The following is a 16,481-nucleotide window of genomic DNA, read 5'->3' on the forward strand; positions in this document are numbered from 1 at the left end:
TAATACATATGTGTTTGAAGATATTCTTACAAGGTGACAATATTCTTACAACTATAAATGGGAACATATTCTTAATGGGTCAAGTGTTTCACCCGGAAGGGAAATAATTTTGTGGAGGCAAGAGTGACGGACCTTCAAGTCTCATAGTAAGTATCATGAACACTGAGTACAGATCAACCGCAACATTATGACCACTGTCTGATGAATTGACCATCTTGTGACAATTCACTGTTCTGCTGGGAAACGTTTGGACCTGGTATTCTTGTGGATGTTACTTAGACATGTAGCACATAAGGGAGACCTACACAATATTAGGAAGGTGGTCATAATGTTAGGCCTGATCTGCGTATACAGTAGAATTAGTTCAGTCTACTAACCTCTACAACAGAGCCATCATGTCTCAGCACTTATCACAGCTCAAGAAGCATCAACACATGAGCTGTTGGCTTCTATATGTGTCTTCATCTTTTCACTGAGATATGAATTTGTGCAGATTTTGAATATAAGTGTTCTTTCTTTTTCTATTAAACACTTGTCCTGTCCCCCAATGGCATCACCTGCTCCCCTTGTAGGTCAAATTAATTGTATTTTCTTCATAGCATCAGGTCACAACAAAAGTGATTTGAGGTTACCTTTCCTTTATAACAGATCTATACATTGTTGTTTATTTAAACAAACTTAAACCCTTTTGCTCTTTATCTTATTTACACAATGGCATATTTCTGACTCTACATGATTGCACTGTTACAATTTCCACTCACAGAGAAAATCGTGCATACACAGGTCAGCAGACTGCCTTTAGTGATGGGATGTTATGTATGTGTCATGTTGTTACATAACACATACAATTACAATTAACAGTGATCTGAGTCAACAATATAGCAAAGTGTGGTGGTCTGTGGTGAACTGCATTAATGATAATGCAGGTTCACCAGCACTATGACGATTATAGATAAAATTAATGCAGTTGTTGGACGGCTAAAACAAGATAGACTTGGTGTCTATTTTTACTTTAAAAGCAAAATTTGGTAATACAAACCATAATCCTCCAGATAAGGCATGTGCTTTGGCTGGTTGAGTTTGAGTAATTATGTGTCTGAATTACATGTCTACACTCGTCTGCATAAATATTCTTCAGTATAATCAATGGATCAACAGCTCCTTGGAACAATTACAAAGGCTGTCAATTAAGCTTGCCAACCAAAACTGAAAGGTTTAGAGTGAAGCATATTTTCACAGCTCACCTCCCCAGATTTCATGTGTTTTTTTTTTTTTTTTGTTTTTTTTTTGCAGTTGTTTTCTGAAGCTTTAAGGATTCGAGACAGAAGCAGATCTGAGGATTCAGTGTCACGTCCTCAGCTGATGCACACCTCTTCTCCATCTCTCTTGACACTTGCACTTGATTTGAAACAGGTAATACAATTTAATTTTAACATTTAATATATATGTATATGTATATATATATATATACACACACACATGACATCTTATATGTCTATGTATATGTTTTAACTTATTTTATATAAATATTATTATTTATTTAACTGTGTGTGGTGGTCAATGGATTCCTTAGATTTAATGTGGCGATGTGAGGACTGATAATGATACTGGAAAAACACATCAAAGGAATTAGAAGAGCTATGTCAGTTTCTGACATTTAGAGACTAAATGATGATCAAACTCAACATGGTCAGAATATAAACCTATTGACTTGTCATTTCCTCTGCTCATTTGTATTTTTGGTTTCATACTAAGTTCACTGCAACGCATCTGCTATATTTACAAGTGTTTAATGTTATAAATCTATATAAGGCAACCTTGTATGTTACAGATCCATTGCTGTCAAACTGGGAGCTGACATTTCTCTCGGTGTACACGAAGGTCTCTTTATTTGCAGTCTATGGCAAAGATTCAAATTGAAAGAATGGCAGTTCTCCTCAACTCTCAAATAAAATTCAAATCAAGCTTTAATGCCGTTTATTGTCCATTTCATTTTGACATTTCTGACACTGATTTACTCTGTCTCTGTCTGTCTGAAACATTTCAGTCTCTTTGACTCCAGCCATGCTCTCCTCATCAGCCCCCAACTCTCTCTACCTGAGTCTCTTCCTCTTTCTGTCGTACCACTCCCCTGTTCTCTCCTGTCAGGTTGGGAATCGCAGTCAGTGTGACTCTGCTCCCTTCGTGCCAGGCTACAACCTGGTGGGGGAGGGATTTGATATGGTCACCTTGCGGCGAAAAGGGTCATACGTGGTGGATGTGATGACCTATCTCACCCCTGATGACACCTGCACTCTCTGCTCCAGCCCTCTTCTTGGCAACCAGCTGTACAAAGTAATCAATGAACAAACGGTTACAGAGTTAAATAGTTTTACACACGTTATGTGTACATACTAATGATGGTGTCCTCTGCTTTGTTTTCAGCTGCCAGTCTCTGCAGTCGACTGGCGTACAGACAGCAGTTTTGAAATCAAAAACAGCGGACACATCTCTATTAGGTATGGTATTAGACACTATTGTAATTGCTACAGACATGAAGTATACAAAGGCACAGACTTACACTCAATGAATGTTTTACCATAAAAACATAAAATCTGAGATTTATGTAAATATTTGCTCAACTCAACTCAGCCTCATCATTTAATTATCACGATAATCAACTTTGTGTCTCATGATTAATTTGAGGTACGTGATCGAGTTTATATGAGCACACTTAGCTGTCTAAAATTGAGCATTTTGATTCATGTCCATTTTTATCTTTAAATTGATCCACAGCTCACTGGTTGGCACTTACATGTCCGAGGACGTTCCTGACTGGAAGGTAGGATACAGCTCACAGCTACTGGTGAAATATTATTATAACTCATAGACAGGTCTGAGTCTTGCACATTGCCACAAACCAAAGACTGCAAGTTCTGATCAAAAGTGATATCTGTAGATTTTAAAGCACCTCACTACTAATCCAAAAGGTGTTGAATAAGGGCAACTGGACTTGTAGAATTTCCTTGAAGACGTTTCGCCACTCATCTGAGTAGCTTCTTCAGTTCTGAGAGACTAGTGGGAAGTAGTTTTCATAGACTAGTAGACTAGTTTTTATAGGAAACCTCTGTGGGTAACACACCCACCAGAAACTTGCTTGACCAGAAACTGGGGTCACTAATTCCATAATCGTGGGTACTTACCAGTCGTAATGAGGAGGGACTGTGTACCTAGGTTACTTACCCTATGAATGGTGCTTTTTGGATTACCATGACCTGGATGACCCTGATTTTTTTAGGTCAGTGTGGTGAAAGTCTAGCTGATGTCAACTAGTTGCCGATGAGATTGAGATTGTAGAAACAAGCGCAACCTCCAGATCTGAGCGATGAAGCCCATGTTGAAGTACAAAAACTGCAGTTCATCGAGTGGCCACTTGAGGCTGGCCTCAAAAGGGAGCAAATGCCCATAGACCCTAATGTGAAAAAGCCAAAGTTTACAGCAGTATTAAACATGTCTGCAGCCTGGTCTCAATAGTTTATACCACGATTCATGACAACTGGGGCTGAATTAAGGTTTAAAATTCTACACAGGGTAGGGCTACACAGGGTATTCCTGCCTGGAGTGACCGGCGGTAGCCTGAGCTAACAGGTAGCAGAGAGTTGACTGGGCGGGTTTCAACGTCGGACATGACCCCCAAAGGTCCATGTTTGGAATATCCGCGTGTGGGTGGAGTAAAGATCATCCAACACGGCGACCGTGGGCTCCGCCCACTTCAGGCTTCATTTTCGAGGTTCAGATGGTTGATGTCATAATGGGTTTACCCATAGTATATATCATCAATGAGTAGAAACTAATGCAACAACGAAATGTATTTTCTTGATCTGAATACATGTTGCAGCACCTAACACAAAGGAAGGAGGCTTTTCTGCAGGTTTGCTGACACACCATAAAAACCATCAGGTTGACACTTCCACAACTTCCATCTCTCACAGCAGCTAAAGTTCGAATAACTCTGACACTGAAATTCATGAGCAAATCGTGGATGTGCAGTCTCCCATCTCTGTTACTGCAGGCATTTGGTGAAGTTCCTATTGACGTTTATTGTCGTTGAGAGGATTTGGATCGTTGCTCTGTGTCAGCTAATACCTTTTTAGAGTTTTTTTGGAGAGTTTATATGGGTTAGCACTGATGCCTCTCAGTGAGAAGGTCCGCGTCCAGCTCGGGCCTTTCTGGGTGGAGTTTGCATGTTCTCCATGTGTCTGCGTGGGTTTTCTGTGGGTACTTCGGTTTCCTCCCACCTCCAAAGACATGCTCGTTAGGGCAGTTGTTTGTCTCTGTGTTAGCCCTGCGATAGGCTGGCGACCTGTCCAGGGTATACCCTGCCTCTCACCTGATGACAGCTGGGATAGGCTCCAGCAACCCCCGTGAGATGAGATGAGTGTACATTGCAGTGGTATATTTGTACATGTTTTCCGTGTCACAGTAGAATGGGTTTCATCTGAAGTTAATTTCCAGACACTGGAGGTCGCACCGACTAGTTGATTTTACTGCTGTGTTATGACGCTTTAAGCACTAAATCGCTCACGTGACAATAACAACATCTCAACGAGAGGGCAAACTATAGTGGCTCATCAAATGTGTTCTGTTGTCATTCTACCATGATATGTCAGAAATACAACAAAAGTATATCTGCAATACACACTTATCCTAAAAGACACCCACAAACATGACCGCTCCAATTCCTCTGGACGGCAGTCAGTTCACAACTTGACCACCACGCGTCCTCTGGTAAAAGAGAGAAGGAGGCTGCACATCAACAAGTTTCTGGTGAATTTCATTCAGTTATCAGACCTTTAGCTGCTATATAGCAAAAAGACTTTGGAGATGAAGCGCATTTGGTTGTTGTTGTTTTTATCCTGGCTACATTATATTATCTTACAACACACTGTTAAGTACTATTAAATGCTTCTGATGATGCCGATTTATATCGGCTAAACAGCTGCAGTGCAGCATTGATAAGCTCATGTGTCTATGTTAAGAATCAGAATACTTTATTAATCCTTCAAGGAAATTGTTTAAATTTAAGTTCTGTTCTATTCATTGACATTGTTGCTGTGTTTTTGAATTTATTTGGTGAGTAGAGCCGCGTATTATAAATGAACATTGTTGTTGTTGTTGTTTCTACTGTGTTTTTATATGTGATGTCATCTGTCACCCACTTGATGAACCACTGCTAGTTTGCTCCTCATTTGTCACCTTGATGCATTATGGCGCAGTAGTAAAGTCGACAAGTCGGTCCAACGCCTACTTACTACCTAAATAAATTAGATGAATTTCAATTGAACTTATTGTGTTTAAAAGTCTTTCATTTACAAGTAAATAGTTTCAAACATGTATGGATTTAATTACCTGTTACTGGAGACAATTAAGCAGCTCATGAACTTTTATATTTTTGCTCATTTTTATCAGACTGCCCTGAATTTAGATCCATCTTTGCACTCTGGTGGGGCGGTGGAAGGAAAACACTCCACTGTTTACAACTTTGCCAAACGAAGAAGCAGTGAGGATCGCTACAGCTTCAGCACACAGAGACTCTCCTGCAGTCACTATAGGTAGGTTGCAAGTCATACTGCTTCACAACATATGTTTAATATGTCATGAAAGATTGTTTTGCATAGCTATGACAGTCTCTTTGTGTCCAGGTATCGGGTGTCAAGCAAACCTCCCCTCAGTTCAGAGTTCAGTAAGGATTTGGCCGATTTGCCAAGTTCCTACAACTCTAATACCAAGGCTCAGTACAACCAGCTCTTAGTGATCTACGGCACACACTACATACGTCAGGTTAATGTTCTCACACACCACATTCATGTCTTTATTTCACCAGTAATGTACTTTTTTTTCGACAACAATGTACCTTGTCTCAGGTTTACCTTGGGGGTCGAGTCAGGCGAGTGACGGCTTCACGAACATGTCTGTCCAGATTGAACGGATTCAACTCAGATCAGGTACATGAAGACTGCACACAGAGTCCTTATGTTCATGCAGACACACGTGTTGTGACTCAGTGAAAGGTAAAGAAAATATTGGAGTTGTGCACCTCATCAAACAGTGAGGATCATTTAGCTATTACATGATAAACCCTATAATGTAAAACTGTTTTATGTTTTAGTTTAATTATAAAGTAAATTTAATTTTGATGCAAAGCTACAAATTTCAAGTTTGCAAATGATCTTTTAATTTGATTTAAAATCTTGTCTGCATTTCTCTCACAAATTAAACTGGGTTTAGATAGATAGATAGATAGATAGATAGATAGATAGATAGATAGATAGATAGATAGATAGATAGATAGATAGATAGATAGATAGATAGATAGATAGATAGATAGATAGATAGATAGATAGATAGATAGATAGATAGATAGATAGGGCAAACAAAATCAAAACTGAAAAATCGTCTACTAGCATTTGTGTGGATCGGTCTGAAGACTTCTGCTGAAAAGTTTGTTTTGCTTTTGACAAAATCAAAGATGGTGGTTGAATTCTTATGATGATGTGACATGTTTTGCAAGATCCTGAAAGGGGACATTACACAGTATCAGCAGACATGAAAATCCAGTTTTAAATCCACACACGTCAAGAGAAAAGAGCAAAAACGCAATTTTTCTAATTACAGCGCCCTCTAGTGGCTGAATGGCACCAAATTTGTTTTGCCAACTTCAGACAGAGTCATGAGGTGTCCGACTTCGTATGACCGAAATTGGTCTTCATAAGTAAAAGTGTCACTGAAATATGAGCAAACTTCCTGTTTGGCTGGTGGCGATTGGCTAACATTAAAAGTTGTCATGAACTATAAATGGGGCACCCCACACTATCTGTGGATGTCACAAAATCATTTCAAATATAAAGTCATCAAGAGATATGAGCAAAAACAATTTTTTGCTAAAGACAGCACCCTCTAGAGGCCAAATGACACCAAATTCATTGTGTCCACTTGGGACCAGGTCTGGACCGATACTGCCATATTTGATATCAATGTGTCACAACTTTGCTCAGATATGAGCTCACATCAAAAACCTTGTTTTTAAAGATCGGGCATACGTTTCAAAAAGTTACGTGCACAAACGTACCTACAACTTTGACCCGTTGGTGGCGCTAGAGCATGTTTACTGCCAACGTAACTCAGTGAAATTAAAGAGAACTTCCTGATTAGTAAAATTCCTGCTTCCTTTGTGCCTTATCAATTCTCTGGCTGAATCGCAGATGACTTTTTTATCTGGAAAATAATTCTCCACTTTAACACCCCAAATGTTTTTGGTCTTTTGAATGAATGTTTGGATTTTTTCTACACTGTAATCATCATCAGTTCTAACCTCTGACCCTGGCTGTGATTCTTTTTGTTTATTCACTATTTTTGCTTTCGTTTTCTTTACTACTTTTCTCTGTTCTTGTGAATTGTTTCCACTGTTCCTAGTTTTCCTTTTAAACTGAGGAGTGCTAAAGGAAAAACCCTCCCCCCCTATTTCCTCTCCTGCAGTTTCAATGCTGAGCCCTCTTCCACCTGTGGCTCGATCGGGTGGATTTAAAGTAGACCCTGTCTCTACATCCATCTTTGGATCAGTTTCCCCATGTACCTGTCCACATGTCTGCCCCTCCACTCCAGCCCTGTGTTTCTGCTCACCTGCCTCTTTCTCTTTTCCTCCTTCCTCTGCTTGCTTATCTATCCGCCTCTCAGATCCAGACTGCTTTTCTAGCTCAACTGCCTCTTTCTCCTGTCCTGTATTCTCTACTTGCTTTCGGCCCTCGATTCCAGGACCCTTTTTGCTCACCTGTTTGTCTGTTTGTCTCGTCACTGATAAAAGGCGGCACATTGGATAATATGACTCTTCTAGATGGCAGAGAAAGATGCAGAAACAAACGTGTGGTTAATAATCACACTGCTCTCCACCACCGCATTCGCCTTTTCCACACTCTCCACAAACATGAAAACACCAAAAATCCAAGAGTACATCAAGAAAATGGCCCCAAATGATGAACTCCTAAGAGAATGTCTCAGACAATAGAAACCCGCTGCGCGTACAGAGGAAGATTATCAGACAACCAGGAGGGACAAGCTACATGGCATGTACCACCACAAACTGAAGAAGTGGCTGATATTGAGAAAACCTACCAATGGGTGGAAAATGCTGGACTGACAGACAGCACAGAGGCCCTAATCATGGCAGCACAAGAACAGGCCCTAAGTACAAGACCATAGAGGCCTATATCTACCAGACTAGATCAGACCCAAAGTGTAGGCAGTGCCAGGGTGACAAGCCAATGGGTGAAATGCCATCAGCCAGTTTTTATGCATGAAAAATTAGTACCACAGTTGGCCTGACATGGGCACATGCTCATCATACAGCTACCATGTACAGTAAATGCAACCAGTGACTATAAGAAGCATTTTCTTTTTCCTCCTGTCTTCCAGGTTCACTCCTGTTTATCACAGGGTTTCTCTGTGGGTTTGGGGAAGATGGCAAGTTCCAACCTTGGGTCTTGCAGGCCAGTCGTGCAGAACCAGGGTGCATCAGGCCAGTTCAGTGGTGGTCTCCACCAACACTACACTGAGGTGGAAGGTGGCTCTGGTTGGTCGGGGGAGTTTTCTCTCATCAACGAAGACTCTAGCGGCTTCAACAACTGGATGAGTACCCTGAAAGATCACCCAGGTGTCGTTTCATACTCCCTTCGGCCATTATATGAGCTGGTATCAAATGAGAGCCAGAGAGCAGGAATGAAGACTGCTATTGAGCAGTATTTAAAGGACAACGCAGTGAGAGACTCACACAGAGAACCAACTTGTGGTGGGTACAGTCCTAACTTGTCTTTCAACTGCTGTCCCTTGGCAACCCGCAAGGGGACCCTGAAGGTCACCATGATCCGAGCCTGGGGTCTGGCAGGAGATGATATTGGCCCGACTGACAGGTGAGTTAGCTCAGGGATTAAAATCTGAGGATGGTATATCAGCCGTGTTACTTCATCTGTCACTTTGTTTTCTCCTACCTACAGCTATGCTAAGATCGAGTATGGTTCCATCAGGCGCACGACTCCTATGATCGAGTCAAACTCCCCCCGGTGGAACTCTTATTATGATCTGGGCACGGTCAGTAACTTTGTTCCTCTGAATGTATTCTAGTTAGATTCAAGCATTACAGTGCAATCCGATTGTGTTCACAGAGAAAAATAATTCCTGTGAAATACAGTGGAACTGTCCAGGTCCATATTTGAGAGGGGTAATTGACCTTTTTACTGCTTTGAAAGAGAGATGACTAAAAATTCTAAATAACTATAATTAGAATGAGGAGTTATTCCATTACGATTGTTTTATATAAATTGCAATGTTTACATTTGAAATGTTGGACATTATCTGGACACATCAACCCAGCTCCACTGTTCTTTATGCTGCATTTGCTGCATCTAAAATTTCCAATTAAACTCAATCTGTTAGATAACATTATTACAACCAATCTGACTTTAAACATTTCTCTTGAAGGTGGACACAAACGAAAAGTTGGTGGTCGAGGTCTGGGACGAGGATATTTACTATGATGACCTCCTGTTAAACTGTTACACAGTCGTGAAAAGTGGGACACATACAAGGACCTGCTCTGACAGTAACTCTGGCTATGAGGTCAAGTACACGCTCACCTGTGACCGTCATCTGACTGGGGACAAATGTGAGCGCTATAAACCATCTCCATAGTAATACATCTTTTTTATTCAGCCTGCATGTTTTCCTTTAATACTGTGTGATACTGCAACAGGTCACATGACTGATGAACTTAGTCATGCCTCATGCAGTTTTCAGTTATATCTTCAGCATTTGTTTTTAGACGTTTCAGTCGTATATTTTGTGGAGATAATGTCAAATCATTGTTGTATTAAATTCTATCTCATGAAAATAAAGATTGTAAACCAGCTTCACTTCAAACAACAGATTGTACTTCCTTGTTTTCAGTGGGGCTGACCAACATCAGCCTGAGGATGAGACCAAATAGCATGCCTGTCATTTGTATATGTGTTACTTAGACATGTAGCACATAAGGGAGACCTACACAATATTAGTAAGGTGGTCATAATGTTAGGCCTGATCCACGTATACAGTGGAATTAGTTCAGTCTACTAACCTCTACAACAGAGCCATCATGTCTCAGCACATTATCAACACATGAGCTGTTGGCTTCTGTCTCTGTCTTCATCTTTGCCCCTGAGATATGAATTTGTGCAGATTTTGAATATAAATGTTCTTTCTTTTTCTATTAAACACTTGTCCTGTCCCCCAATGGCATCACCTGCTCCCCTTGTAGGTCAAATTAATTGTATTTTCTTCATAGCATCAGGTCACGACAGAAGTGATTTGAGGTTACCTTTCCAGTATAACAGATCTATACATTGTTGTTTATTTAAACAAACTTAAACCCTTTTGCTCTTTATCTTATTTATAGGATGGCATATTTCTGACTCTACATGATCGCACGGTTACAATTTCCACACACAGAGAATATTGAGCACACACAGGTCAGCAGACTCCCACTAGTTGTGGGATGTTATGTATGTGTCATGTTATTACATGAACCAATAACCAGTTTCTCCTTATAATAACACTATGTCCACTGTGACATGTAGCTCAATTGTTTCCCACATAACATTACCTATCCCTTACATGTAAATGTGTATTTTTAAAAAAACTGCAAAATATAACATTAAATCAACAACAATAACCTGTGAGTGTAACGGGTTAGGTTGGGGATCCAAAGGGTGAATAATGGAAACCAGGGTGGGGAACAGGTGAGAAGAGCGGGTGACTTGATGGGACTGGTGCTGGAGGAAGGGATCAGGCTTTATCAGTGGCAGAAAATCAGTTAATACATTTCAAGGCAAAAGATACAAGATAGAACAAGTAACAGCTGAAAAGAGACTAACAGTTTGGACTGAGTCAACAATATAGCAACGTGTGGTGGTTTGTGATGGAACTGCATAAATGATAATGCAGGTTCACCAGCACTGTGACGATTATAGATAAAATTAATGCAGTTGTTGCACGGCTAAAACAAGATAGACTTGGTGTCTATTTTTACTTTGTCTGCATAAATAGTCTTCAGTATAATCACTGCGCCAATGGATCAGCTCCTTGGAACTGTCAAGTAGGATGGGTGTTGAGGTGAGGATCCAGCTGCAGAACTAATGGCGAGACAGGGAAGTCCAACGAAAAAGGGGTATTTAATAATCGACAAACAAAAGGCACTGCAAGCAAGGCAGGAAAATAGAAAAAAGAATCCTGGACATGCCATGAAAAACATGGAACCTGGCACAGAGACATCAAACATGGCATGGAGACATTAGCGAAGCGACAAGGAACCAAGGCAAAGGTAGGGCTATATATACACAAGTGGGCTCAGGGCTGACAAGACACAGGTGAGACGCATGAGAACAATCAACGCAGGTGAGACAAATTAACAATCAAGAGACAAAAGGCACAAGACAGGAAATCTGTAACTTAACAAAATAAAACAGGATACACAACATGACACAGACAGACATGACAAAAACACAAGGAAACACGATGGACAGGAAACTAGGAAACTTGACAAAATAAAACAGGAAACTTCAAAACACGATCACAAAATAAAAGACAGACATAGAACCTTGACAGGAACAATAACAAAGGCTGTCAATTAAGCTTTCCAAAAAAACGAAAGGTTTACAGTGAAACATTATTTTCACAGCTCACCTCCCCAGATTTCATGCGTTTTTTGAAGCTTTATGGATTTGAGATGGAAGCAGATCTAAGGATTCACATCCTCAGCTGATGTACACCTCCTCTCCATCTCTCTCTCACCTGATTTGAGACTGAGAAACTGTGGACCAAACAGATAACCCAATTTAATTTTAACATTTAACATTTTTTCCCCAACCAAATTACCAAGATATTCGGTTTAGATCTTACTCTCTGTTTTCTCCTACCACTATGCTATGTCTGACTGGAGTGTTTGTAGCATAATTAAGTGAGTGACGTGCAGGCCGCCAACAGGCACGATGGGAATGATCGATAACTTCCCATCATTTCCGTTAATGAGGATATCAATGGATTAATGGCAACCAGCTATGTCATCAAAAAGAAATTATCCTAGTGGTGCATAAAATTGCAAGAAGAACAAAACTGAGCAAGAACAACAGTAAAAGACCCACACTTCACTGACTAAAATGAGTTGTAGACATAACCATAAAATGTATTAACTTCAAACACTGGGACTTCTTTACCTCTCAGTATGGAAGAACATGATAAAGAAATAAACATAACCTACTTTTATACTTAAAATATCTTGTGCTTGTGTACTTTCATGAAGAGGTTTTTTCTTTTTTTTTCTTTTTTTTCCATTTAACTTTTATTCATATTTTTTTCTTGTGAAGGTGACTCTAAGGCTCGAAGTCTGGGATCAGATTACTGTGGAAGCCGCCTTCTCGGATCATGTGTGAGGAACCTGGTTCACGGAACTCAAACGATAATATGTTCATTCGTTAGAGGCAACGTTCAGGTTAAGACCTCAGACCGTCACCTGAATGAAGAGGAGCCTAACCAGTACGAACCACCACATTCAATCCTATAAATTGAGATGAGGCCAATTTGATTTTTCATTTGAGTTTGGGACTGCAATGAATTTGGTGGTGGGTCTCTATTGGGACCACACTGGTGATTTTTTTCTGGCCATAAAATTGTCAGGAGAACTATTTGAGACACATAACACATAATGTTACCAATAAAAATATTTACAGCTATTTCACTTATTTCACACAATAATTATAATAACTTATTCATTCATTCTCTGTAACCGCTTGTTCTGTGGAGGGTGAGGTGTCACGAGGCGGGGCACACCCTGGCAGGTTGCCTGCACAGGTCTATCACAGGGCAGTGAAAACATATGAAATAATGCAGGATTTATACCACTGAGGAATTAAAATGACTTTATATGATTAAACAGCAGGAAAAACACTAAACTGAGACCTTTGTTACTAGAGGCTTTAGAGAAACCTAACACATCTAGATTATTTATTATATAAAAGTCTCTCTGAAATCCTTACATGTTTTCCTTAATATATGAAGCTGAGACCTGCGCTTTTATTTGGTATGCATTTTTAATGTCTTTAATTTGGGATTAGTAGTACTTAAAAAGTATAAAAACAAAGCATCATCTTTGAACAGGAAGTAGTAGTTTTTGAAACGAACAAAAAATGTCAAATGTCCTCATACGTGTACTCTGGGATCATTTCATTATTTATGTTATAAAAAAGTCACCAAAGTGTGACAAAATATAAAACTGTTCATTTTAATACATGAACATGGCTGTGCAAAAACAGAACTGTAAACAATGAAGTTCCAAAATGAATTGGTTTCTGCTAGGTTACAGTTACTTAAAAAAAAGAAGCAAACCGGCAGGAATTGAAGATTGAAGATAACAGCATATTCTTTAGGTGTGATTGTTATTTTGAATTTCTGAATAAATTCTGAATATGTCATTAACACACAATCCTTATTTAATAATTGGCATACAAGCAAAATTCCATTGTCATACCATAAGCAATAAAACAGGGTTTTTCTTTTGTGAAGAATATCTTTGTTATTCCAGATATAACATGGATAAGGACTGAAGTGCCACCAATTGAATTAAATAAATATGATGGGAAAGCATACCATATACTGTCAGGATTCTTTGGGAATTCAATAATCCATTTAACTTCAAATGTATTACTTAATAAAGTAAAGTCCAGGACCTCCAGACCACCTTGTCCCCTACTACCATTGATTGTTTCTTTTTTGAGATAATGGGCTTTTTCCTCCAAATATAGTCATATATTGTCTTATCCAGTTGTTTAATAACTGTTGTTGGGACATTAAGTGATGTGATACATAGACAGACATCCCCTCTGTTTTGGATAATAACACCCTTCCAAATAAAGATATATCTCTCATTAACCATGAGTTCAGTTTTGATTTTGTTTGTTCAAAAATGGGGTCAAAATTAGCCTTACTTCTCTTTTCCCTATCCTTGCAGATAACAACCCCCAGGTAAGTCCCCTTTTCTCTAATTGGAATCCCACGATAGCTAGACAAGTTACAACTTTTAATCGGAAACAAGACATATTTGTCCAAGTTCATCTTTAAACCAGAAACTTCAGAAATTTCATTTATACAAGCCACAGCTTCTAAAATTTGACTCTGGACTTTAAGAAAAATCATCTGCCATTTGACATATTTTGAAAAACTTTCCAACTGCATCTATACCAATGAAGGGTGATTTTTTAATAAGAATGGCCATTGTTTGGGTTACTAATATAAACAAAAAAGGAGATACAGGGCAACCTTGTCTAATAACCTGATGAATGTCAAATCGAGTTGATGTGCCACACTTCAGTTTTCAATCCATTTCTTTGAATGGATTCTTTAAACATAGCTAGTAGAAAGGGAGCAAGTTTAAGTTGGAAAGTCTTATATAACTCTAATATATAACTCTTATATAACTATAACTGGACTGGCAGGACTTCAAATCTGGGCAGAGAACACTTTGGAAGTCATCGTGTTATTAAAGACATTAATCTCTAAATTATAACTGTATTTAATGTATTATATATTATATTTTAGTCGGGACACATCAAATCGGGAGCGAGGCCACCGCGTTAGGCGGCTAATAGCACCTTGGATAGCGATTTGCCTAGCTCGGTAGCCTGAGCTAACCCGGTAGTGCCGAGTTGGGTGGGCGGGTTTCATATTTGGAGTATCCGAGTGTGGGCGGAGTAAAGCTCATCCAACATGGCGACCACAGGCTCCGCCCACTTCGGGCTTCATTTTCAAGATTCAGAATCCAACGGGTGACGTCACGATGGGTTTGTCCATAGTATCACTCGTTTGCATGTTCTCCCTGTGTCCGTGTGGGCTTCCTTCCACCTACATAGACATGCTCGTTAGGCTAATTGGTGACTCTAAATTGATCCTAGGTGTGAATGCGAGTGTGAATGGTTGTTTGTCTCTGTGTTGGCCCTGCGATAGACTGGCGACCTGTCCAAAGTGTACCCCGCCTCTCACTCGATGCCAGCTGGGATAGACTCCAGCAATCCCCACGACCCTAGTGAGGATTAAGCGGCATGGAAGATGAGATGAGATGAAAAAAATGTCTGCAACCCCCCTGCAGTACCTCGGCAGACCCCGTAGGGGTCCCGGACCCTATGCCTTAAAATTTAAAAGAGTTAAAGAGGAAGTCCAACTTCAGCTGAAGCCCAAAAGATTCTTAACATTTTAACAATTATCTTCCAATAGCACAACAACTCATACCCCACAAGCCCTCTCTCTCTTACACATACACATGCAAATCTATATCTATGTTCAATACATCTCCAAAAATTGAGGAAAACAAAAAGCAAAACAAGCCTTACAAAAAAAAGGATTTATTTTATTTATGCCCCGGTGACAGTTCACATGAACATTGATGCTTTTAAAAGCTGTGGAGCTCATTGTTAAAACCTGCAAGCTTTCAGCGGTGCCGTCTTGACATATCCGAGGGGAAAAATACATGCACTTCTCTACGTGGATGAATTATGAAAACAAATAACTGTTTGTTAAACCTTTGCAAACAACAGAAACGTTAAACCACCAGGTATGTACAGAGAACTCAGAGTAACAGTGCCTTCTCTGACAGGAGGGACCTGCAATGGTTAGAAAGCATCTCAATAATCTATTATCCAAAACAATTATCCGGATGGATGAAATGCTTTGGCACACATACAGTAGAAGTGGAAAAGCTTACAGGAAAACATACAGTAAATGGTCCTCTTGAAGACATGCACATACCTGGAACAAGCTTTTTCTTTTTTCTTTTTTACAAACATATTCTTAAACCATGAGACATGGTTTCCATAGGGAGGTCACTTCCACAGGCACTCATGTTTTTATAAAGCAGTTAATAAAAGCTTGAGGTCTTATGAGTAATTTCGAATACTCCTTTAATTTTCAGTGTAATAAAATTATTAAGTGTTTGATAGCGCTTGGAATTAAATTATCCCACCTAGAGGAACACTGGAAGCTTCTGATTATTGGGCGGCATGTGTGTTATTGAAATAAATTGCAGCCTTAGTTGTGTTGATCTCTGTGTGTGTGTGTGCCTGAAGATGTAAGAGGAAACTACAGTATGTGGCGTCTTCCATTCAACCAGTGCGTAGGATGATGTGCACTCCGGAGTCAGTAAACACAGGGCCGCTCATGTCCCCGACTTTGAGAGCAAAGGAGGCGTCTTCGAAAGGCTTCTGCATCTGACCTGAAACACAGACAAGGACACTAAACGTTAAACTACTGAAATGATCTCCCACATTCAACTAAACACGGAGCATGCTGCATTTATGACTTGTGACATCTGTCTTACATTAGGAATAAATGTTTTAAATGCATTTAAATGCTCATTAAGCTTCCACTGGTTT

The 16,481-nt window shown here is 39.7% G+C and overlaps 2 protein-coding genes across 2 annotated transcripts in view; one reads left to right on the top strand and one right to left on the bottom strand.

Moving 5' to 3' along the window:
* The first annotated feature begins 2,064 nt into the window (after window positions 1-2,064).
* Window positions 2,065-9,720, top strand: LOC125003474 (perforin-1-like). The gene is made up of 9 exons (XM_047577429.1): window positions 2,065-2,334; window positions 2,425-2,498; window positions 2,776-2,821; window positions 5,449-5,591; window positions 5,682-5,820; window positions 5,904-5,984; window positions 8,449-8,942; window positions 9,027-9,120; window positions 9,511-9,720. Exons 1-9 carry the CDS (start codon window positions 2,065-2,067, stop codon window positions 9,718-9,720), a joined length of 1,551 nt encoding a protein of 516 aa, XP_047433385.1.
* Window positions 9,721-16,211: 6,491 nt separating this feature from the next.
* Window positions 16,212-16,481, bottom strand: part of LOC125003475 — a 1,957-nt gene continuing 1,687 nt past the window's right edge. Inside the window, exon 5 of the mRNA XM_047577430.1 lies at window positions 16,212-16,316. Coding sequence (XP_047433386.1) covers window positions 16,212-16,316 — 105 coding nt within the window. The remainder of the gene's footprint in view (window positions 16,317-16,481) is intronic.

The sequence above is a fragment of the Mugil cephalus genome, chromosome 2 (assembly GCF_022458985.1).
Source record: "Mugil cephalus isolate CIBA_MC_2020 chromosome 2, CIBA_Mcephalus_1.1, whole genome shotgun sequence".
NCBI lineage: Eukaryota > Metazoa > Chordata > Actinopteri > Mugiliformes > Mugilidae > Mugil > Mugil cephalus.

What these genes read in the sequence shown, in the direction of transcription:
- LOC125003474 (XM_047577429.1), top strand. Translation starts at nt 2,065, where the DNA reads ATGCTCTCCTCATCAGCCCCCAACTCTCTCTACCTGAGTCTCTTCCTC. An exon ending in AGCGGACACATCTCTATTAG is followed by an intron (nt 2,499 to 2,775) that starts GTATGGTATTAG and finishes ATTGATCCACAG; the next exon opens with CTCACTGGTTGGCACTTACA. An exon ending in GCACACACTACATACGTCAG is followed by an intron (nt 5,821 to 5,903) that starts GTTAATGTTCTC and finishes ACCTTGTCTCAG; the next exon opens with GTTTACCTTGGGGGTCGAGT.